General features: G+C 44.2%; 3 protein-coding genes across 7 annotated transcripts in view; 2 read left to right on the top strand and 1 right to left on the bottom strand.

Annotated features, from left to right (window-relative positions):
• atos (atos homolog atossa) overlaps positions 1 to 7199 on the top strand; it is a 104233-nt gene extending 97034 nt beyond the window's left edge. The window contains exons 13-14 of the mRNA XM_065426237.2: positions 2434 to 2609; positions 5906 to 7199. Of these exons, the coding sequence (XP_065282309.1) occupies positions 2434 to 2609; positions 5906 to 6071 (342 nt within the window). The 3' untranslated portion in view covers positions 6072 to 7199. The remainder of the gene's footprint in view (positions 1 to 2433; positions 2610 to 5905) is intronic.
• A 2007-nt stretch (positions 7200 to 9206) lies between these two features.
• The window catches only part of Wdr37 (WD repeat domain 37), a 184667-nt gene continuing 168784 nt past the window's right edge, over positions 9207 to 25089 (top strand). For 2 of the 4 annotated variants that reach the window (XM_070537238.1, XM_070537237.1), the window contains exons 1-2: positions 9449 to 9468; positions 9615 to 9764. In XM_070537238.1, coding sequence (XP_070393339.1) covers positions 9728 to 9764 — 37 coding nt within the window. In that variant the 5' untranslated portion in view covers positions 9449 to 9468; positions 9615 to 9727. Of the gene's footprint in view, positions 9376 to 9448; positions 9469 to 9614; positions 9765 to 25089 lie in introns of those variants that run through there. The other 2 variants (XM_065426244.1, XM_065426242.1) reach the window with 2 other exon arrangements.
• Positions 10472 to 25089, bottom strand: part of LOC135897576 (uncharacterized) — an 84575-nt gene continuing 69957 nt past the window's right edge. Inside the window, exons 1-3 of one of the 2 annotated variants that reach the window (XM_065426245.2) lie at positions 22044 to 22192; positions 18588 to 19121; positions 10472 to 10984 (exon numbers count right to left, since the gene is read on the bottom strand). In XM_065426245.2, the coding sequence (XP_065282317.1) occupies positions 10737 to 10984; positions 18588 to 19077 (738 nt within the window). In that variant the 5' untranslated portion in view covers positions 19078 to 19121; positions 22044 to 22192 and the 3' untranslated portion in view covers positions 10472 to 10736. Of the gene's footprint in view, positions 10985 to 18587; positions 19122 to 22043; positions 22193 to 25089 lie in introns of those variants that run through there. The other variant, XM_065426246.2, reaches the window with a different exon arrangement.

Here is a 25089-nt window from a genome sequence, read left to right as displayed (position 1 = left end):
CCTTTGAAAAGAATAATTCCACTGATGTCGGCGTCATCATAGGGAACGGAAGAAGAGTTCATTATTAGTTTTGTTAACGATATCGTCTGAGAGCCGTTTCCATTCTTGTATTGTTCTTACGAAGAACGAAATATGAAAAGTGCGTGCTTTGAACATGTATTCTAATATTTTTTTGCTAATTATCTTGATGAAGCTAGGCATATGTCGGTTCTGAGAAGTATTTGTGGGGATTAATGGCATTCTTATTGTAATAGATACTGTGAACAAATGTAAGCCGAAGTTTCTGCCTTCTGATTGTTTGGCTCTCATGCCAATGTCCTTTTTATTTCAGAAATACTTCAAACTGAAATATAGTTATTACTTTCAAATCTAGCTGCTTGATTTTGCACTTCTTCCCGTCTATCGGTAAGGTACTGCTGATGAGGGTCCCAAATTACAAAATATAACCTAGAATGGATCTTGTATACAAAAAGTAAAGTGTTTCTTTTATGGTTTGTGAAACCTGTTTAATATTCCTCTGTATAAAATATATAAGCCCATCTTGACGATACATTTGGCCCAGCATATATATTTGGCCATATACGAGGGATGTTCCGAAAGTAAGTTTCATAATTTTTTTTTGAAGAGAAAATGGCACACTAGGTGAAACAAACAATCGCCATAAGAATCCACACCCGTTGCTGGTTCAGCGACAGAAGGAGCGTCAGCGGAGAAGGAGAGACGCATGCGCAGAGCGCCAAAGAATAGACGGTAGCATGAGACCAGCATGCCCGAGGTTATTCGAGTACAAACCACAATGGCAGACAGACGTGTGCTGACAATATGGTCGCCAGTGGAAGTGTGTGCTGTTATTCGGTATGAGTGGGCACATGAGACTTGTGTGTTAGTCATCCACGAACACTTACAGATCGTCTGTGGTGAAGAGGTCATGTATCAGACCTTGCATCATAGGGCACCGAGTTTTGCCAGAGTGGTTTCTTCAAACTGATTGCATGCTACGACAAATGTCTCAGTGATGGTGGTGACTGTAAAAATAATGCAAGGTGTATAGTTCTTGATGCCGTGGTGTATTTTTTCTTTTTGGCAGTGAAGTTTCCATGTGAAAACAAATTCAGAACGTCTTTCCTAAATATAAAGCCCATCTTTTGTTTTCACTTAGCCAACATCCCTTGTGTGGACATTTCACCAGCAACCTATAGCTTACCAAGTATGTCGGAGGCTGAATCCATCGGGTCGCAGACCAAGAGCTTTCAGTTGCATCCTGTCGCATGTTTTCGTTGTGTCAACAAACCTTGCATGGAAAGTTCCTCTTTATTAGACAAACTGGACAGTGCACTCGCTTAGGTTCCAAAGCTGCTCGACTACAATGCCAGCACAAGTATGGTGCATGGTCCATCCTTCAGAAAGGGAAAACGACGCACCTCTTTCACTGTGACATTGTCACTTTGAAGTGATGGGCACAGCAGGAAGACGAATTATTGCAAATTGAATAAATGTAAACTCCCTAAGGGGTGAACTTTCATCTACTGAAGAATTGTGTAAACCAGTGGCGGCAAAGTGGAAGCACGGCGGATGGTCGTTATTAATGATGTTTAAAATCAGCTGTTCTAGTTTCGAATGTTCAAGGACAAATCAGAAAGTCTTTGCGCCTATTTCTTATTAGCCAAATAACGTACATACAGGTAATTATAAATATGCATACTATTCTACGTACCTTGCACTATTTTTCCACAAAAGTCCCCACACCATTTCAGATGTTTGTGCCAGTGCAGCACTAAATTTGAGATGTCCCTTTGCCATGTTGTCGTCAGTCAGCAAAGAAAGCGGCATCCCCAAACCCTCACTGTCATGCAAGTCTTCATGGCCTTTTGCGAACTCTCAACACCACGACCTCACACTTCTCAAAGCCAGGCACCTTTACCCATACGTGGGCTGCATTTCCCTTGGGATTCCGATGGGCATTCATTCCTTGCTCCATAGGAAGCAAACCGCACTTTGTTGTTGTACGCCATGGAAGTGTGAACCATAACCGCCATCTTCAACAGCTGACGGCAGTGTCATGCCACGGAGCTACTGGAAGATAAGGCCAGGCCAGTCCAAGAAAGGTCGACTGCTGGGAAAGGATATGTTGACTTCGCATATACAGCCGTAACACTGAACATTGGCACACTTGTCTGTGAAGAGAAGCAAGCCATGCCACCTGAAAGTTTCGTACTATATCGGCATTTTGCCTTCCACGGCAATTCTTGCAACCCAAAATTTGAAAACCCGAAAGCCGAATCCTAGAGGTCTGAAGCATAGCCACCACCCTTGAAGTATCTTCTATTTTATGTGCTATGTGACTAATTCGAAAGTGAATTGAGTGATAACTCGCTGCATTTTGTCAAACATTTTTGTAAACTGTGGATATTTCTCAATGCTTTTCTGTTACAGACGCTGTTCAACCCACATAACACGGTGGTAAAGATGTTCGTCGTCCGATACGACCTCTCGGACATGCCTCCCAACTGCCAGACATTCATTCGACAGCGCACTCTCTTCATGCCCACTGATGCCTCAGAGAAGGACCCCGAGGCCAGCCGCTGGCTCCGTTATCTCATTCACCTCAGGTGTGCAATTTGCTGATTGCAAACCAATGGACTCATGAGCTAGAGCTGAATAGCAGTGCGTACAACCAACTTAAGTCTCCCACTTGTGCCAGAATGTTTCACTAGCGCACAGGATTTTTTCTTCTTATTTCACGGCCGATGAAAACCATGTTCCAATTCATCCTGGCTGTAGTGCGCTCACTTTTTCTGTCTTGTAGGCCAATTACAATGAAATTTTTCACTGCAGAAGCAGCCTAGTTTCAGATTGTGCAGATATAGAGCATCCTCCATGCAAAGTTTCAATATTAAGATACGAGGGAATATGTCGCAATACGCTCATTACAGTAGCTATTTTCGATGCCGAATCAGAAGGAAAAAAAAAGAAAAAGGAAGTCACCATTATGGCTCACCTGAAGTGATGCATGACAAAGAACATTGAGAACCAGCATGACTTGGCATGTCTTCCGAGATTAATTGGCACCTGTGGCGCATAAAAATATCTTGGAGTTAATGTGCTGGGATTTACATTGTATCCCCTAACCACTAGGTGCCTGCACCATCTGCTTAGATTATAGTTGTGGCTGCTAATAAAAAAATTTGACAATTACCAGCCCTGCAGTTTTCCCAATATTGCTTCAGTACTATGTACAGTCAACCACAAAATTCTACGAAACACGAGCTGTCAGAAAAAGCTGAATATCTGCGCAGCCTCGCAACACAGCCTAGTATTTGCATTTACAGCCTCTATTGGCACACATGTACAACATTGTGATGCTCTCTGTCTTACTGACTACCATTACGGGCTGCTCGAAAATTGAGCATTTCCCACATCCCGTGGTCCATAAACTTATGTCATTGACAGTACAATCAACTTTCATGAATTAAACCCTGACAGGACCCACGAAACTTATCTAAATATCCTGTGGGTCGAAAGAACCAAGGCACCGAAAAAATCAGATCTAGCGCCGATTCACTTGGCAAAAATCCTAACACACCCACGAATTGATTGCGCACTTGCCTCTTATGGGTTCAAAGTAGAAAACTAGTGTAGAAATGACATTAGAGCTCCTAACCAAAGTACAAATCTAATGTGCACCTTATGTTAAAAAGAAATGTCGCGTGTGTCCAATCATGGCAATAAGAAAAAAGATGAAACCAGTGGTACTTTACCTTCACAGAATATAAATTTACTTAATCTTAAAAGTCCACCATTGTCACTCTCCAACAGCACTTACATCACTGTCTATGAACCACAGCATGTTGTCCTCTGTACAATCCACTCTGTGTTCGATGTTCTGCATTTATCAAAATCGCTCTGCAATTTTCACCGACGGGATGGTCACCCATGCCTAGACTAACCAATTTGCTAGTTCATTGTTCAACGCATGCAGTTCTTCAGAATGCCAAAAACATGTGACGGCACTTGTTGCCACTAGCACAGCGTGTAAAATAACTGATCTTTTTAATTGAGTTTCGTAATTGTACTCAAAGTGGAGAGTCATTGTCATGCTATGTGATAAATTGTTCCGTTGCCACCTTGTAATGACAGTGGCGCTGGCTAGTCTCACTCTCATGGTAGGCTGCCATAACTGTCGCGAGCACAATTTTGGTTTCATATCTGATTGCACCATGCAGGCAAATTTCAGGCCGATTTTCTTGGAAATACAGACGCACAATCGGTTACATACTCTAAGCATTCATGGACAGCTACCGTTCCTGCTTGAAATTTTTACTAGAGCAGGGAAAAAATAATCGTTTTGGGGGAATATGATGTATTTTCGGTGTATTCAATGTACTCTCAAGTGCTGTCAAGACAGATATTGCTGATATCAGGGTCATCGTTGAAGGCCCCTTTGGTGTCTGGCTAGTGCATGCTGAACAGTCAAGCTTGAATTATCCAGTGAAGGCCCATTTCAGGTTCTAAATAATAAAACCGTGGGTCCATGGAAGTGTATAGGTGCTGGCCAGGACCTTCGGTTGGGATCGAATTAACCAAAAAAATTAATAAAATGGAGTCAATATAGCATAAGTCTGCAGACCACTCATTTATAACCAATTCTGCTGAAGCGAAAAATTTTGTTGCAGTTGACCTTTGAAGGACCCCTCACCAGGCTAAATAGCAAATTTTGGTTATACACTGGAAGTTGTTACGTACTGTCTAGGGAGCATTCCACCACAAGAATTTTTCAAATTGGTTCATTAATAGTCGAGATAAAAATATTTCAGTGGCACGAACCCATGATTTCAGGAGGTGAGTGTCATCGCCAACATAACTCTCTCCACTTGCCCCCATCTAGCTTCGGCAAGTGAAATCCCTTCCTTGCGTTCTCCCATACCAGAGCTGGAGATGGATCATGTCACACACACATAGAGGGCCCAGACTTCTTCCTCTACCCCCACTTTTTATTGCACAGCGCACTTCCACTGACATCCTTGCGCATGAGCTGTTGTGTTGGTTTCGTTTTGTGCAGCGCACGATTTTGTGCACTGTGCACGATAACACATGACTGGTGGTATAACTCAGTGCTACATGAACACTGAAGCAGACACAAGTGGATCACAGAGCTTGATTGCACGCTGGAACATGGTAGAAAATGACATAGTTTCGTTGGCCGTGCACGCTACTGAATGATGTGGGAGCAAGCAGACGAAACGGAAGTACATCTCTGTAGTTGCAGTGCGAAGTAAAACAAAAACATGCAGACATTCGGTCCGTGTATTTTATTGTTCCTCTAAAATTTAATTCGTCTATTGAAGCAACCGATTACACATATACCAGATGTTGATTTTAATAATTCTCGGAAGTGTTGTGTCCCTATGAGGGACCTCAAGAGCATATACATCTACGTAGGCGCACTTGCTAATATATGTCGTCCCCCTGTCTTGGAGTGCGGCGCCTGCGAGGGCAAGTGCAAACGGGATTTCGTTTCACATTTCAGCTCTCTCCGCGGCACTTAGTGATGTAATCCTTAGAAGACACGATCGCAAGCGCACGTTGTATGCACTGCGCTTGCAAGCTCAAGATGGCTAGACCTGGTGAGGGGCCCTTTAAATGCAAGTTATAGCAGTAACAAGGGATGAAAAAAAAGGCAGACGCAAGCACTCACCCACAGCTAGAGGTGTACTATATACACACTCACACGAAGTTACTTGGCCTAATTTAACAATTCCAAAGGCGCTTTTCTGTGCATCTAACTATACTCTAACTAAACATTCTTTTGTGTGTCATCACTTGTGTCTACCTTCCTTCTTTTTTCCCCTTGTTGTTGTGTTCCCCCTTGTTGTCCCTAATTATGGTCCTTTTTATCATTTTTTAGGTTTGCGAGCTCAAAGTCTGGACGCATCTATCTGCACACAGATGTGCGCATAATTGTGTTTCGGAAGAGTGACTTGGATGCAGCCACCATTCACGGCGATCGTCCATACGAACTTCGCTCCTTCACCCAGTGCCCTGTCAACCCGAAGTTCTCTCCCTGCGAGTGATTTGATGCCACGGTCAATGAAATAAGAGGAGCTCACTCTTTCATGCCCACAGACAAAACATACACACATGCTGGCTGTTTCTTGTTCTCATGGACTTTCATGCCAAGATTAGTAGAGGGAAATGTGTGACGCTGGAGCTGTTTGAGCACTAAGAAAATTATGGGTAGTGTACGGGAATTTTTCTTATGATATTGGCTTGGCTTCGCTGAGGAAAAACATTCCAGCTTCTTGTTCTCAAAATGCCCAAATGGGAAGAATGCATGCCTTGCAACTAAGTTTCGCTGGAGCATGGGTAACATTAACAGCTAATGCTTTCTCTCGCGTAGTATCATTCAAATAAGTAAACGACGGGAGTTCAGTATTTGTTTGTAAATGTAGATGACATACCTGCAGCAATTCAGTGCCAATCTTTCTTGCCCACTGTAATATTAGTTCCAGAAGCACTCAAATGAATTCGGTAGGTGGATAGACGAAATGCAATTAATCTTCATTATTTTTGAATTTGCAACAAGAAATTGGATACGAGGTTGTAATACAGTCAACCCTCGCTATAACGAAACTGCACCCAACGCAAAAAATGTTTTCATTGTATCAAACGTTCAGTACAAGTGTGGACTGGTTACATGCCGATATTGCCAATAAACCATTTAGATTTACTGTGTTATATCCTGGAATTCGTTATATTCGAATGAGCTACATTCGTGTTTACTACAGCTCGTCTGTACAAGAAATTACAGCTCTAGGAAGCGGAAGGGCAATGTCGAGGCAAATCTGCGGACTTCCCGTGGTTGCCACAATGGCTGAACCACTTAAGCGGCGGTGCATTCATACAGTGGGGCCAGGTTTCCCTCTATTAAACTTGGCATGACAGTCTATGAGAGTTCCCCGTTATTGTTTGGTTTGAATAGAGTGATCTCTTTTATTGTGACTGCAGATTGAATAAACATCTGTAGAGCATGCATGTCCTCCCAGAAAACCACCTGGCCATGTGTTTCTTCTTATTTTTTTTTTGCTTGTTGTTGATAGTAAAAAACAAAAGATATTGTTCATGTATGCTGTTAACTTATTGTCTAAGAGACTCTAATAAATCACTAGGAAATATGTAGAAATAAACTGAGTTTCTTGTCATTACTGTTTCATTAGAGATACCCTAGCCACCTTGGCGCTTTCTGGTTTCCCATGTCATTTACGGTCTTGCAGGAGGATTTGCTGGAAGCAACGTTGGCCGCTCTTCACACTTTACCGACGAATATGCGGCCCAATCGGCTCTCAGTATGTGGTCTGCAATATGCATATCGCAGCAATATAATGCTGATGTGCTTGGAAAAGTATTGAAGGATCTAACGAACAGGTTTTCATGTGGATTTGGCTGTTGTCTAGACCACGAAATTCTCTGAAGTTGTTAGTTCTTTGAATTTAGGATCTACGGTGTTGCTGTGGTTTTGGGCAGCTGAAAGGCATGGTGACCAAATCCAGAATATATCTTTTTCTTTCACCAATATGTAGGGACATTAATAACTTATTTGCTTTTATACTACTATAAAAATAATTTTCATAAACAGGTCCCCTTCCTTTTATGCCATACTCTTGCATTCCTCCAAGACAATGTATCATTAATCTTAAGGTTGCAGTCATAGTGGTAGATAGTTGTAATGTGTTTTAGAAGTGCAATGCTGCAGCGAATGTGCCCAGAGGAGGCCTCTTCCGCTGTCGGATGCAAGTTGTGCGAATGGTGGAACTGTTGAATGAGCATAAGTGTACGCAGAGGAACGTTGAACAAGATTCACACATCACTCGGTGATTAAGATACGCGCAGTGCAGTTAGCCGTGACAATTTCAAAAGTGACCGTATATGAAGCGCAATAGTATTGTGCAACATATTGTTTTTGACGCAACAGCCCCTCATATCACGAATACTGCAATGCTAATTAATAGTTCTGTGGATGCACTGTTCTTAAAATGAACACATCTCTAAATATAGCGCTAGGTAGAGGCGCCCGTACGATATAAAAATGCAGGACAAACGCTATGCTAGATGGTGTTTTTCCCTTTTTTTCCTTCGAAGTTGTCCGCTGGCTAGTTTACACAATCGAAGAGCTGCAGTTTTAATAGCTTCGATGCAGCTTTTTCAGCATATTTGTCAATTGCGTCCTGCCACAAGACTGGGATTTAATACATTCTCGTTGTTTTCGAAACGCCTTTTCTCGTTTAGCACTTTGCGGATAACGGCAGCAGCTCGCCCGGCCTTGCATGATGCGTGTGAACTTTGATGATAAAAAGAAGGCCGGAATGAACTGCTAGTCGCATATGACGCACGATATAAGATTGGCCACGACTACCTGCTGTCGGAAAAAGAATAAGCGCGTTGACCTTTTGAGCGTCATTCTTTAATGAAATTTGTCTCGCGCGGGTGAGTTCGGATCGAGTGTTCTACATTGCCGGATTAGTCAGCCGTATGACGAGCTGGTGCGCCCCACGCTGAACTTCAATCTCGGCGTGCGAGCCTTGCAGCACAATTAACGAGCTCCGGACATCGGCAGCTTCTTGCGGAGGTTTCTACCTTCCCAACTTGACTATCTGTGTAACTATGCGATTGCGGCAGCTAACTACAACCACAAATGTCGCGGTCAAACAATCAACTACCGCTAGGAATAAATAGAGAGCAACAGTAGTAAACGTCGCGTACAGCAGGATACCTAGCGTAAATTTCATCAGAAATCACATCTTGAAGGCATAGTTTCCTACAATAATTGTATGCTTGGAAGGCTGGCCTTTTCCGCTCTGAAGCGGGATATGTATGTTGTGATCTAAATATTTCACGGACGATTTGTGGAACAGCAGTGCATTGCTTTCCGACAGTGATAAGACTGCAAGTTCGCCCCGCGTAGGCCACCCCACTAAACTCGGTGGCCCGCGACGAATGAAGTCAACAGAAATGCAATAAAGCAAGCGCGCCAAGCCAGTGATCACAGAGAAATGCAGCGATGGTCAAGCGTAAAAGGCAGGCGCAACGTTTAGCTATCGGCATGGTCCTTTATTCTATTGCATGTGTCGTAAATCTATTCCGAGCAATCGACTACGCCGTAGAGTAATATTGCTAAAAAACTCGAGGACTACACTTTCGAATACTGCCACTAGGTGCCGCCACCATCTTCACTACAACCATTAATTGGGAAGTGTTTTGACAGGACATCGGGCACTTTGTATACTATGTGCCCGGTGACCGACGACTTTTCAGTGTAATCAAATGAGTGGCCATTCAACTTTCGTCAGGGATTGTTGGGATTACTAAAAGACATAAGAGGTGAGAGCTAGAATGCTTGGTAGAGACCATCTCGCGGGTATCATGTCTACCCTCATAGCGCATCGACCTTTGCGTGCTGCATGTCCTGCCTAGGTTTGTTTGCTATGTAGAGATATTTTAAGCTTGGTCTAGATGCGTCCTTGTTCGGCTATACCTTTACTGTTGCCAGGAGATGAGTGATCCTTTAACGCTCCTAAAATTGTTGCGTGCTGCAAGAACGAACTCCTTCTCCTTGGCAGCCAGAACATGCCGCAAGACTCGGCCACCAAACCAAGCAAAACGAAGGGAATAAAGAACCTTGCTCGCGTTCTGAGTGACAAGGACTCCGACCTACCATCTCCTTACGCCAAGAATGACGACGGTGAATCCGTGCTACCATCGGCATTCAGGTATGTGACCTGTGGTAACCTTTCCTGCTGTTGCGACAGGAAAAGTATAGTGGTGTGTAGTGTGCCTTTATTAGTTGCACGACGGCACCTTCACTGCTCAGTGACCTTTCTGAATATTTCTCCCTGGATGCCGCGCGTTAACAAACAGAGATTTGAATAAGTGCTTCGCAGATCACGCCCACTGTGACTCACGAGCCGGCGCCACGGCTGGAAAGCGCGTTTGCTTTTGCTCTGCAATGATTTGCGCCGATGTGTGTAGAGCGCTACGGTGACCTGTTCTAAATCATCCTTTGGTGTTTGATGGCGGGCGTTGTTTTCAAATAAGAAGTTGAATTAGTTGCACACACTGAACTGCTCTCTAATGTGGTCGCTGATGCTAAATGCGAACGCCGCGTTATTTATACCGGGGCGGAGAATACTTGTTTGGATTGTCACCAGAGCGCGCCCCGTCAGTTATGTTCGCGGACGAGCTTGGAATCGACGCGCTTTGAGCCATATTTCAAACCTGAACCGAAGGAGCGCTACCGCGATATTAATCTTTGGACTCGTGAAAGGTGTGAATTAGTGCATGAAGCATACCGGATGCACTTCTGACTTCTATAAAGATTGATTGGCAGCGCAAGCGCAAGACACTTTTATTCGACGTTGGTTTTCACATATTCAATGCAACCAGAAAGGGCATGAAGTTTCTGCAGGATACGGTAATGGCAATAAAAGTGCGCATATGTTCTTGTCATATATATTCAAGACGTACATATATCACAACAAGCGTTACGCACATTATCACAACTTTTTACATGTTTTGTCCTGGCATTTGCTGACGGACCTTCAATCACATTGCATGGCATAATTACAAGCATTTGGCACCATAACACAGTTACATGCAGATGGCTTGGTTACACATGCTGCATTTCCTTGTACCGTTCACTATACACGAACAGTTGTCAAGGTGGCCCATGTGCACTCTTGAATTCACGTCCGTGCTTCGGCTGGCATGTCCTCAAGACGCTGCTTGACCTTTGTGCTTCGCATGTACTTTCGAAGGACCAGAAGGAAAACAACATGCACCGCCACAGAGCATGTGTGGATGATGTTCACTTGCAATATCTTCAGCACAATATCCACAATGTTTGGAGCAGGTGGTGGTGTTGCCACAACCGTGTTGGAACTGTGAGCGTCCAAGATTTCATGCCTCATGTGTACCATCGGTCCGTGAAGCTCTGAAAGCATTGGTGTGGTAAAACAGTGGTCTTAAAAAATGCCGATATTGTGGAGTACAGAAATCACAGTGTAGGCAGATCAGGCAAAATATTGTTCTGGTAGATTACGCAGCTTGAACTGGTTGTGACATTTTTAAAGGTTAGAGGGTTAGCCAGTGGCGTAGCCAGAAATTTTGTTCGGGGGGGGCTATGCCACTGGCCCTATATATATATATATATATATATATATATATATATATATATATATATATATATATATATATATATATATATATATATATATATATATATATATATATATATATCATCAGCCTGGTCACGCCCACTGCAGGGCAAAGGCCTCTGCCATATATATATATATATATATATACGTAGCTGCAGCTCAACCTCCTCCTTAAGAGGAAGCTTTAGCTCGGGTGCTCCTATTTAAGTACATGTAGAAGGGGAATTCGTTTTTCCCTGCAACCACTTCACCAAATTTGAGGAGGTTTGTTGCATTTAAAAGAACAAGTTTAATTCTAGTGACTACTGGTTTCGAATTTTTCATTTAGGTGGTCAATTATTTATTACAAATTGGCCAAATCGAATATTTTCAGAAAACGAAACTATCAAGTTTAAAACTCCGTGACTCAACAATGAAAAATAATATCACAATTCTGTGAATTGCATCTAATAGCACATCTACAGCGGACAAAATGGATATGTTACACATGAGTCTCAAAAAAATTCAGTATTGTGGAATTACGGCTTTTGCAGAACCCTTGTACACAACGTAACCAATTCACGTAAGATACAAATTGACATAGCAAACTTGTCCGCTTTTACTGTTATAGTAGATGCCGTTTACAGAACCACAATGTCTGTTCTTCATGCATAGCTATTCGTTTGTAAACGTCGTGCTTCTATTTTTTCAAACTTTCAAAATTTTCAAAATATTTTAAACAAAATTCAGGCCCTTAATCGAAGTTTTGTTTCGAACAGAACTAGAATTTAACTTTCTCTCTCAAATGCAACAAATTTCAATAAAAGCGATTAGCAGGATTATCTAAGAAAAGCGTTTCTGCGTTTTACAAGTATTTGAATAGGCCGCGTCGGATTGGGCCCGAGCTAAAGCTTCCTCTTAAACAAGTTGTCAAGGGATCAAATCCATGAATAATAACTGCATTGTCATTGCCAAAGATGCTGCAAACGAATTCTTGAAAGCTACGCACTGTAAGTACAAGTAAAATATGTATTTTTTCATAAAATATTATACTCGTATGTGCCAAAAATTGTGCCCAACATAACTGACGTCGATGCTTCCATGTTTTTTGTCTATTTATTAAGTAAAGAAAATATCACACGAACTTTAGAACTATATCAGTTCGAAACCAGGAAAGCAGTGCATGCCACTGATATGAAAAATTAAAAGGCAATGAACTGAACAAGTTGAGGACAAATATGTTAATGACACTTTGTCATTCATGAACCGTGCTTACATTCTTGTATATATGCAATGGCCAGTGAAAAATCTCAATGACGCTGTAATTTGTTTTAATGTATTACGCAAAAGCAGCTGTCACCGGTCGTGTATCGTGAGTAATTGCACCGAAATCATAGTCGCAACAGAGAGCACGTACAAAAAGCAGGAATTCTGCATGATATACGAGGGTAAGTCAAATGAATGTGAGCCAACAACGGGGTACTTTATTTAAAAGTAGTCTTCATGAGAATTTAGACATTTGTCCCATTGACTAACGAGTCGCGTGATTCCCGTCTTATAAAACTCCTTGGGTTGCTGCTTCAAAAAGTCTGTATCTGGTTCCCTTGAGCTGTTTTTTCGGTTGCCCCAAAATGTAGAAGTCGCAAGGTGACAGGTCTGAGCTGTATGGCAGATGTTGCAGCGTTTCCCACTTGAACTTTGCCAGTTTTGTATTAACCACATAAGCAACGTGGGGACAGGCATTGTCGTGGAACAAGATGACCCCATTCGTCAATTTTCCACGTTGTTCGTTCTTAATTGCGACACCCTGCCGTTCTGGCGTTTCACAATATCGGAAACAATTGATAGCCTCTCAAGATTTAGCAAATTCTATCGGTAATGGACCCTGACGGCCGAAAGAAAAGTCAACAACACCTTTCCAGCGGAAATGATGGCCTTTGCGTTCTTTGGGCGTGGTAAATTCGAATGTTGCCACTGTAAGCTTTGCCGTCGTGTTTCAGGCTCGTAGTAGTGGCACCAAGGTTCGTCCCCGATCACAGTTGCAAACAAGAAGTCGTCATGCTCATTGTGATACCCGATCAGATGAGTCAAGGCAGCGTGAAACTTTTCCGTCTTCTCGCGATGGATCAAAATCTTGGGGATCCATTGCGCATCAAAGAGCCGATAACCGAGAAGCTCATGAATTATGGCGTGAACCGAACCGTGACTGATGTTCAGACGGTCTGACAGTTCATCGATGCTTATCCTCCGTTCTTGTTTCATCAGCTCATGAACCTTTGAAATTGTGTGGGGGGTGATTGCACGATGGTTTTGGCCCGGTCTTGGAATGTCTTTACAACGTCCTTTAAACCGTTTACTCCAACACTTCACAGTGGTCAATTAAATGCCGTGTTCGACGTAAAAGGCAGCCATACGGCGATTAATTTCTGTTTTGGAAACACCTTTAGCTGTCAAAAACTTCGTGACACCGAGCTGTTCAACTTTTGAAGTGTCCATTATGTGACGCAACCATATTCAACCCAGTGTATGAGAGCATTAAAGAATATTTATCTTCACACCTGCGTGTCACTTTTGCAAATGAGGCATGCCGTTCTCCTACGCGCATGCCTCGCAGATAATGAACCGAACCATTATTGCGCGGTTAGGGCAGGCGCACTTTCATTTGACTCGCCCTCGTACATTAGAAATGCAAAGATACAATGGGATATACAAATGCGAAAATACGGCTTGATAAAGGACAAAAAAGTGTCACTGGAAACAAAGTTCACTGCATGTATACACAAAACCTCGAAACAAGATATTTAAGTATACATTCTAGACATTCTAGACAAAATCCGGAGTGATTTCCGGCGCCGGGGGTCGCTTTGGTTGGCGGTGCATGGACAGCACGAAAAAATTTCGGGGGGGGGCTGAAGCCCCATAAGCCCCCCCCTGGCTACGCCCCTGGGGTTAGCCACTGAAGATATGACGAAGTATGGCACTGGCAAAGCAATGCACAGGTGATAACGTGCATCATGCAATAATTTGGAAGGCATACTTAAACTTATTTGAATCAAAGTAGATATGGAATATGAAAGAAGTTGAAGGATATGGTGGCTCTACCTGCCAAATACGAAACTTCTGTAAAGACGTATAAACTGTACTCTGCTGTGACTATACAGATAGATATGGCAGGGAACCACAGGGGATGACCACATACACTGTACTGGGGACATTTCACTTATAATTTCTTGCAATAAAGGAAGGTCCTTAGAAGAAACACCAACCAGCGTTCGGGTATGCTAATTTATGATATTAATGCTTTTTTTCTTCTAGAAACCACTTTTAGCTTTGTTATCCATAAGGTGAATGCATCGTGACATCATCATACGTTCGCTGGCTCTGCTCCATGTGATGGCTGTGGTTGCCACACATGGGCACAGCCAGAAGAAACATGTCTTGAATAGTCATTGTATGGTCAATGTCATCGTACCTGGCTTTATTGCTCTATGACATCAGCAAACTTTCCTTTGTCATGTTACCTGGTAATGTGCGTTCCCTTACCTTTAACAAGTTTATTTCTGCAGTTGATTCTACTATGTCATGTTCTGTTACCTAGCAAACATTTTTGTAACATTTGCATTCACATTCGCTATATCTGAATCCTCTATTGTACGCACTCCTGCTATAGCCCTTGTAGGGCTGCAGTATGTAAAATAAATAATGTCCTGATAATGTTGATGACACCAGGTCCGACATATCGAGACCAATTTTAGTATCAAGTTAAGATATCTTCTGTTTCCCTCCCTGCCTTCATACTTGCTAAGTGTCATCCTTTTAAGTGTGTGAGGAATGTGTGATATAGTTTCTATAGCTCTACAACTCCTTGAAGTGTTAAGCGTGAAATGCTGTCTTGCTCTATTGTAAACAGTTTCAGGGGTGAAATCGAATATTCAGGGAAATTAGTCTAGAATCCAAAGTAATTGAAAACCCACTGAAAGTCGTTGCAATTAGTGACACCATCTGTGAAAAAAATGTTCCACATCTGCTGCCATGTCCATTAGTGGTGCTGGCTAACACTGCCAGGGTTAGATCTTGTACACATTCATAAATACCCTGCTGCAGTAAATTCATAAATAGCTGCGGCACTAGCACAAATAGTAATGCAATGCACTTGTAATGTGGAGGTTGTGGGTTCAGCTGCCACCAGCGGCAAGTTGTTCTTTCATCCACTTTCATTTCCCTCTAGCTTACATTTCTATTCATCATTATTTCTTGTTCACTACTCGTCGATGTCACAAAGAAAAAAGATTCTGCTCTAAGTTGACATCGGGGCCTGAAGCTAGGTTATAGCGATGATATATCTTGATGAACTTACTGCTGTGCGGTAACCTGTGTACATGCAGCAAAACTATGCAGGGTACAGGTATGTGAAACACAGCCACGAACTGTGTCATGCTATATTTTGGGGTGGACTGCAAAGATTAAACTTTCATAACCAGGGGCCACTATTGACATAACCTTTCCGACAGAAAAATGGGGTTTGTGGATTGTGTGTGTTGAGCATGTTACTGTCAATCAATATATGGACACCAGTGTGAACGGAAAATTGACAGCTGGAGTATCCCGCATTTCTGTGATGTTAACCATAGCTCTTCTAGGCTCTTCTATACTTGAGACCTTGTGATCAAGGCAGCTGCCAGGTCGAACACTTGCTTATGCATTCTGCAAGATGCATTCTTTGCTGTTTCTTCCATTAACGAATGAGCATCCTCCAGACAGGCACTGGTACAGTAACTAACTATTTGTAGTAGGATACTGTCAATAAAGCACACACACACTCGTGAGGTGTTTAAACAGATTGGTACCTCATGTTTAAAAGGAGTATTGAATACACTGTAAATAAATGTAGACTGGCAAATTATCCCTTGAAAGTTCTATTTGTATTTATCTGAAAGAAGTTGGTTATTGGATGAGCAGAACATGTTTGTGCAGCTTCCATCAGGCTTCACCTGAGCAATGAAAACACATATTTAATTGCTTAACATTAAAGAAACAAGAGCTCTAAGGAGCAAATGCCAAATGCTTTGGGAGCAAGATGCATCAAGCCAGCATGTTCAAGTCACCCCTATCGGAAATGTTCAGCACCTTCCACTAGAAAATCAAAAAGGTCTTTCCTTACTTCTTTCCACACTCTTACTCGGAAAATGAAGGCTGAGATTCTGTTTTCAAACCTCGTGCCCAAATCGAGGTGCTGATGACGTTAGTTTGACATCACAGAATTTGTAGTATTCTTGTGTGTGTGGGCCCTTTGCACCCTAAAAGGTAGTTTATATACCCGTTGAAGCTTATCTTGTCCTCAAGCAGTAATCATCATCTGTCTTGCATACTGTCCCTTCTTTTAATGCGTGTGCTTGGAACTTGCAGGTAACAAACAGCATGCAAGTTATCATTGTGGCATAGCATTCTTGACAGAAAAGTAGCGAGTGCAGGTTTTTCAAGAAAGGAAAAGCGAACAAGATTGATGGTGCTTATTGTTTGAGTATCCCCAAAGGGTGTAAACTTCTTTTAGAGTCTGTATGCTAGAAAAATGTACATACATTTCAGTTTCAGTGTGCGATTCCTTTTGGATGCAATCAAGTTCTTTTTTTTTCTTGTTGATAAACAATTATTTAGCATCAGCGAGACTGCCAAAACCTATAAAATCATGAAAAACTTATGTTAATATGTCAACACCTGTCTTTTGTTATTTCATCTTTGTGTCCTTCCTATAAACTTGGCTGGTTCATAGCTCCTGAAATTTACTATACCAATCTAGCTTTGCCTTTAGTGTGTCCTTCATCTGAATACAGAACAGGCCAGCCGTTCCTTCTTTAAATCTGTTGTGTGCAATGCCATCCAAGTGTTCTGTGGGATCTTCTCTTCTTGAAGAATAGAAAGAACAAGGGGGCTGGATACGAGGTCTATTTTCTCATTTAAAGAAGGCACATACTATGTTATTGTTTTAGAGGGACTTTTGTTGGTGGAAATCACACCTGTGCTATAGCAGAAGTTGTGCATTGACTAGCTGGTGGACGCTTTGAAGTGCCTCATGCACAAAGACCAATTAGATTCAACTGTATTTGTTGTGAATAAAACATCTGTGGTTTAAAGATCTTTCTGTGATGCCATAAAAAGTGGTTAGTAAAGCGTTCACGTCAGTTCAAGGTCAAGGACTCGGTTAATGTATATTAAATGTTGCAAGGTTAGTGAGAAAATATTGTTCTTGTAATTTTGACCTAGTGTGATCAAGAGAAATAATAGCCATTGTGTTTATGGCACAGCACTCGATTACCGAAATGTTTTAGGTACCTGTATCTAATCCAGTATTAGTCTGGTGCTATTGGAAGCTGGGAAACTGCAAAATTTGAGTAAGGCAGAGTGTGCTTGTACTCCCGCACTTTGTTGGGGCATTCAACTATTTAGGCAAATAATATTAGATGAAAAAAGAATGGTCAGGTAAAAGTAGCACAACTTAAGTAGGTGACTAATACCAAAAGTACTAAACATATTGTTTCTGGGTGTGTGAATATCCCGAGCTCGATGTCTCGGCACTCTTTGATAACTTTCCTTTGCGTTCTTTCAACAAGAAATAATAATGGGGTGAAATATGAAGGTGCAGATGTTTTTGAAATTGGTTTGTGATGTCCTAGGAGTAACCTATAGGGGACTATTGTGCTGACTTCAGCCATTGGATCATGGGCCTCTTTAGATTTCCGAACAGCTTGAATAAACTTATTCAACCTTTCAATATTTCTTGCCGAAGCTGTTGGGGAATTTAGGCGGTTGGAAAGAGATATTATGGATAGCATCATTGATTATTTGAGGGCGTCACTGATTACTTGCTCGTAAAGCCACTGGATCCTCAAAAAGTAGCAAAAGTATTTGATGTCGCCGCCGAGCTACGCGATTGGACGATAACTTCAGCCCACCCCCTGGTGTGGGCCAGCAGCAGCTAGCAGGACACACGCGCTGCGCCCGTACATAGCTTCGACAATCGCAAACGTACATAGATCTGCATGTGCCGACCCTCCCTTTCTCAGTTGCCAGTTCATCTCTGCTTTTTCACCCAAATGGCAACCTAGTGGCGAACTGTTATGGAAGAAACGCTGAAGTAGATTTTCCGCCTTATGTCACACAGCCGCTTAATGTAACATGGCGCACTATACGCGCGCAATTTAAATCTTTTTGCCTTGGCACAAACCACGAGTCGCTGCAGGCAGTTGTCGCTACTTCTGTTAAGATCCAAGGGCTTGGCCGCGGTTGCAGTGTCCCACCGGGACATGTGGGAATAAAATCACTCCCCATATAGGGTAAAGGAGGTGCAGGCAATCGCTCCTCCTGTCTCCTCACAGTGGCCGTTGAGGAAGTTGAACCACGTACCTGACTTGGTGAGTACCGCCCCGCGGTCGGCCGACGCACGTAGGTGCGGCGCGGAGCTCGCGTTGGCGTGTGCGGGCGTGACGCTCTCCTGGAGCACGACCACGGCGCCCTCGATCATGAAGAGGAAGCGCATCGCGATGGCGACCGCGAACACCGCGGCGGCGGCCAGCATGGGCCGGCGGGCCTCGCGCGACGCCGCCCAGAAGACGAGCCCGTACGCGGCCAGGCTGGCGACTATGACGGCCAGCTTGGCCGACAGCGACCACACGGCGATGGAGGCGAGGAACACGAAGCCGCGGTTGGGCTGTCGGCGCACCGTGGTCACGGTGGCCAGCGCCAGCTTGCACGTGTCCACCGCCACGCTGGTGATGGCGAGCGCCCGCAGGTTGACCACCACGTTGCGGGTGTCGAGCGCGCTCCGCCTGGCTCGCTCCCCGCCGTCCGCCCCGTCGACTTCGTCGTCGCCCCCGCCGGCCCGGCTGGACGACATCTCAGGCGCGTTCTTGTCGCCTGTCGTCCATTGCTGCCGCAGAGCTGCGTTCGTAGACATGCACGGTGCGCAGGCGTTCATGGAACGCGTGGGGAACCCTGTACCCTCTGAAATGTTTTGCTCCCTCCGGGGCGCATTTTTGTTCTCTGCGTGCCTTAATAATTTGCTATCGCAACCAATGCTTCGCCTGTCGGGCTAAACTGTGACATCTTTCTTTATTAAGCACAGAGAAAGCAAAAAAGAAAACATTAAAATTTCCATTTATAGTTATACTTGCCATTCTCTGCTTTGCACTTACAATTCTATAAAAGCGACAAGAAAGTGACTTCACACTTTTCCAGTGTCTTAATTTATGCGCTTTCAGATTCGTCTTGAAAACAAAGCGTAGCTTACAAACGTAGCGGAATACGGGACGCCCTTCGGGCTTTGGTCCAGGACTGGCGTCTAGGACATCGCGAAGCACGTGGAACCGTCAACGTGGTGTGCAAGAACTTTGTATTAACCAGTCGCTGACACATGCACAACTTCCGTAGACTGCTGCATATACCTTCACCATCTAAACACACTTTTGTTTGGAACTGCAGTTCACAACATGTTATAATAACAAGCTTCGCAACATACTCACTACTAAACGTTTTCGAGAACTCGTCTGTACGTACATTCAAATTTGAATGTAAAAGCAAACGCGATCGTTTCTAGTGGGAGTGCCTCCAGCGAGAGTGACTCGGACGTTCAATGACCTTTTTCTCAGTTATCAGATTAGCAATCTTTCGTAAAGAACAGCCTGTTGTCCTCGCGTTCTCTGTGTAATTATCGGATGTATTTAAAGATAATTTTTTTATTGTTGGAATAATAAATATAAGCTGTTTCTACAAGATTATGATTTTTTTTCAGAAAGAAAATATTTTCTTTAAACGAAGAGAAAAAGGAACTGATTTTTCTTTCCCCTGCTCAAAATTTCCCTAACTTTTGCATCCCTAGCCTGGATGCCCTTAACGCACTCCACGAAAACTCAACAGAACAGCGTTGGATATAAAGAAGCTAGCAGTTATTTCTGCGAGAGCGACTGCCAGCATGCTTTCGGTTCTGAGCGTTACGGAAGAGGCAAACGACGCGAACTCCTCGCTCTTGTTATGCCACGCACCTCCCGTTGAAGAGCTGGAATCCCTGCCACGCAAGCCAAACTGTGGCACGTCCGCTCGCATTTCTGCGCTCTGTACAGCATGATAACAAAACGAAAATACGGATTCTGAATTTGCGAAGAGGGCACCGAGAATTCTTGATTGAATGCGCTTCAGCGAGGATTCCGACATGCGATTGACGAAGGGACACGAGTTACTGACGTGACGCAGGTTGCAGTTACGTGGAAGTTTCTGGAATCGGGGCAACTTCGGGCGCCCGTACGACCTGTTGTGATTGCAGCGGGTGCGCCAATGACTTAAATGCACTGACTGCGAGCGACCCATCCAGAACGATACAAAACCTCCAAGTTTAGTTTTGTAGTCTAGCTTGTTCGAGGCAAGTCTATAGACGCAAGCGTCGCTGCATACCTTCAGTATATTTCCAATATGTCAATTAAGGCGTGGCTGTGTATGCCCTGTGGACCACACAGCTTCACGGCGCTGCTTCCGTGAGGGAAACTGGCACTACCAGCGCGCGAGCCTTCTGTGCTTAACTGTGCGACTGCCGCTACAATGCGGCCAGCGTTGATGGATATCGGATTGCTTACGAGCCCTTCACTAACAAACAAACAATAACAAAAAATATTGTAAATACATGTGGAGATGGTGAGAAAGCGTAGCAAACTGGAGGTCGTCCTGAAGCAGCTTTGTGTTTCTTCGTTGTGTTTGTGTATCGGCAGACATTGCGCCGTGCTTCCTCCGTCACGGCAGGCCTTATTTTTTTACCTGCGTGTGAGCGCTGTTGGATACGGACACTTTTCCTGGCATCACTCGAGTTCCCCGACCACATCCAATCGCCGTCGCATTCCAGTTACGGTGCGCAGGGGCGCGTCTACCACGTTTCCGGACCTGTCAGACAAGTTGGTGACCCCTACCTCATGCGCCGCACGTTATTGTCTCCACCCCTGCTTGACTCTTCCCCAAAGTGCAACGGGAGCTTGGCATGGTTACAGGCAATTCATTTTGGCCAAGCAAAGCTGTTTTGCAGCTCTGAAAGGTCGTTCAAGAACAACCCGTCTCCTCGAGCTGAGCGCTTGCAGGCCAGGAGGCAACGCCGGTGGCAAGTCACCCCTCGGACAGTGGAGCCCTTGAAGCGACCCCATGGGCCGAATGTGACGACACTTGCACGGGCGCCTACCATTGGAGGAAAATGACACCTGAGCGGGCTCGACGATTGGCCGAATATGACGTGACCCCGAGACACCGAAGGAGTTAAAAGCGAGAAACAGGGAGAAGAGACATTCATTCTTTCATTCATTCATATTTTTTTCGTTCTTCTTGCCACGGGCCGCAGCGTCCGATTTGCTGCCGGCCGTCGATTACTTTATAAGTGTTCATAACTTTGTGTTATTACTGTAAATAATGTAAATAAACCTTCAGTTTCATCTCAAAATCCTCAACGTCGGCAAACTCGCTCTCAACGGCAAGATCCAATAGCGCGTGCGATAATCAGAATGTTCCATGACGGGGAAAGACCTACATGTTCGCGCAGCTACGAGCTCGGTACAAGGCTTGTGCTCCGTATATGCAATAGCGCGCTCCGCGTTGCGATTCAACAGTTCAGGTCATTTTTCGGGTTTCGTGAAATGCCTATACAACGACGCGATGCGTTGACCAGCGTTTGGCGATGAGTTGACGCTGAATAAATGCCGTCACACCAGCGAAGCTGTACCAGGGATTCGTGAACACCCCACGCTAATCTGTGGCTCGTACGTGGTACACCGAGAGTTCTCCCACCTGGCTTAATCGGGGTGTTCCGCGTGGGCTCAGCATCGTGGTGCTTACCAAAGGCGCGCGCAGTCGACTTCGCGGTGTGCTTGCCTGCCTTTGTTGTTGGCGACGGGTCGGATGTGGACCGGGCGCTGCGGTCGGCGGCGTCTTCCTCCTCCTCCTCTTCATCATCTCCGTATTCCCGCCGTCAAAGATGGCGCGCAAAAAAGTGGCTAGGGTGTGAAGGAAGAAGATGCTTTGAGGTTGGGGAAGCGGATATTTGTATTTCGGTACAGTGTGAATAACAGTTGAGTGGTCGTCTGCGAACAGCGCGAGCGTTCGCAGCTGGTACACGTGTAGCTGCTGGTTTCCAGATCATGTTGATTCTATAGCGCATGAACCGAGCATGGGGCATGACCTCGCGTGGTCTTGTCTTGTCTTGTCTTGTGTCCCAGAAAGTGGCGCGTACCCACTATGGGGGATTGGCCAAGAAGCAGGCGGTTTTCCGTAAGGTTAGAAGTATAGAGAAACTAGATTTGAATAGTGCAGCGTGGGACGATAGAAATGTTATTTAGACTTGCAATGCAAATATTGTTAAGAATTTTGCTAAAATAATTTAACGTGAAGAAATGAAATAGAAACTATGGATCTTATCGCGGCGTCGGCCTGTACTTTTTTTTTTCGCTAAAGCTGCCGAACAATTTGGCTGATCGACTACTCCAGACAAGTGCTGCATAAAAGTTTTTCCGGGTGTGAAAGAAGCCCGCGAATACATGTAAAGTGCCTAGAGTGGCCGGTCGCGCGCCAATTTTCCGTGTATTCGCGGGCTTCTTTCACGCTCGAAAAATAGAGAGCACTTTTATGTAGCACGTATTGAGCAACAAAAAGCTGTATCCTTACGTGTTGCTCTACAATTTTATGATTGGCACTTTTCGTCTAACTATAATTTTGGGGAGTTGGTTAATTAATTAAGACTGATTATGTAATTATGTGGAATGTAAAAAAATAATCCGAATATCTCCAAGCGACGGCAAACATTACTTTGGTTCTGTTCAGCTACGTGGCATTTGCATATTCTTAAATCTTGGTGCATGATTATTGATAGTCGGGACACCCGATATGTACACACTCAGCTGAACAAGTAATTTAGTGCAACGAAAGACACAGGCACAGGAAAGGGAGGCAAGGACTAGCGCTACTGTCTTTGTCTCCTTTTCTTGTGCCTGTTTCATTTATTGCGCTCATTTAATTACCTGCTCAGCATCGCGAAACCAAATAACTCAACAATTAATTCTTCTAAAACACACACGCACATACCCGGTGAGCTAACATCGACGGATGCCAAACCACGGGGAAGCGACAAAGAAAAAAAAATTATTTTGCTTCTCCACCTACCTCCTCACGTGTCGGGTAGCCAACCAACGGACAGTGTCTTCTAAATTTGTTTTATTCATTTTGTGCAAACCGCCCAATTCTTGGCTAACCGCCCATGGTGGGTATGTGCCACTTGTGCAGGGTAAACGACACCAACAACTAAACAAAGTGACCAAGTTTAGTTAACTTCTATGCCTTCTCCTATTTCGAGCCTGCGAATGCAAACTGGTCAGTCAGTACAGCCACGCACGTGAGGCCGCAAGAAAAAAAACAAAACGGTTTGACAAGCTGGCCGAACCGCACGTCTTGCAGCTCCCTTACACGGTTTCCCGCTGGCAGTTTTTGTAGGGATCTCGAATGTCTCAAGTCGTTGCCTATGAGATCGGCTGTCGCAGCGCGAGCCTCCAGATCTCGGAGGCAATGACTTGAGACCGCCGATCTGACCATTAGCGTTTAGCCGCTGCATGAAAAGAAAGGTCAGTCACCCCTCGCCCACTCTTATTTTGTCTTCGTCCCTACCCTTCACATATTAGTGAGCACCAGCTTTTGCATTTTGCGTCATTTCAGCGGGAAGCTGAGAGAAAGAGGATGCTCGAGCATATGGTTGTTCCGTATGGGTGTGCACGTTATTCGACGAGAGGCGAGGGTTCACGAGGTCGGCCAATCGTTCCGACACTGCCTGGCGTGTCTGTGCTGCCGACACGCGTGGCCCGCTTTCGCGCACCTGCCGTCGCGTAGGACACACCGACCGTAATTGGAGAGAGAGAGAGAGAGAGAGAGAGAGATAGTCATTTATGGAATGCTCGTGAAACACTCGCCCTCTGCGCGTTTTTCTTTCTGCTTCTTTTTTTTTGTGTGCCACGTGAACCGCGTTCCCTGCACTTCATTTTTTTTTTCTAGACAGAACGTGTGTGTTTCAAGTAATGACAGCGGCACTATATTTGGAAAATCGCCGCGTATCTTCTGGCGAAGCGCGCTGCTCAGAAGCTGTACATGCCGTGTTTTGGCGCTTGTGAGGGGACATTTTGTCGGTTGTATACAGCGGTATATGCACCAGAGCTCTCGACTCGCTTGAATGTGTCCATTGTGTCGTCGACAGTAACAGGTCCGCATATACCTGCCAACTCTCCCGAGTTACTTGTAAAGTTTACGAATTTGGGCTTGTTCTACGGTTTTACGAATGTTGTGCCAAGTTTTGAATTTTTTTTCTCTTCGCAAGAAAAGTTATGAAGGTGTTGAAGCATAAGAAGGGGCAGGGCCACCAGACACGAAGAAAAAAGAGAAGTCGTTCAATAAATTGTGGCATTGCCTGTGCTGCCCATTTTGTGTCAGCGCAAGACGTCATTATTCAGGGTTTCCCAAGTAACTTTAGCCGGAGTTTAAAAATATGGGAATGCCACGTAGCTGGGCAGAACCAAAGGAACGTTGTTTGCCGTCACTTGGAGTTAACTAAAATATTTTCTAGTTCCGCGTAATTAGATAAGTCCTAATTAAGTAATCAACTTATCAGTTATGATGATTAGGTTAAAAGTGACAATGAGAAAATTTTAGAGCGACATGAAAAACTCCCGATGCAGCTTTCTGTTGCTCTCTACGTGTTACGTAAGTGTTTTTCCGAGCGTGAAAGAAGCCCGCAAACGCACGCAAAATTGCCGCGCGACTGGCCGTTCGAGGCACTCTGCGTGTATTCGCGGGCTTTCTTCACGCTCGGAAAAACATTTGTATAGCACCTATTGAGCAACAGAAA

Source organism: Dermacentor albipictus, chromosome 4 (assembly GCF_038994185.2).
Source record: "Dermacentor albipictus isolate Rhodes 1998 colony chromosome 4, USDA_Dalb.pri_finalv2, whole genome shotgun sequence".
In the NCBI taxonomy this organism is placed as follows: Eukaryota; Metazoa; Arthropoda; class Arachnida; order Ixodida; family Ixodidae; genus Dermacentor; species Dermacentor albipictus.
The sequence above is the reverse complement of the archived record's forward strand: the minus strand, read 5'-3'. Positions and strand labels throughout refer to the sequence as shown.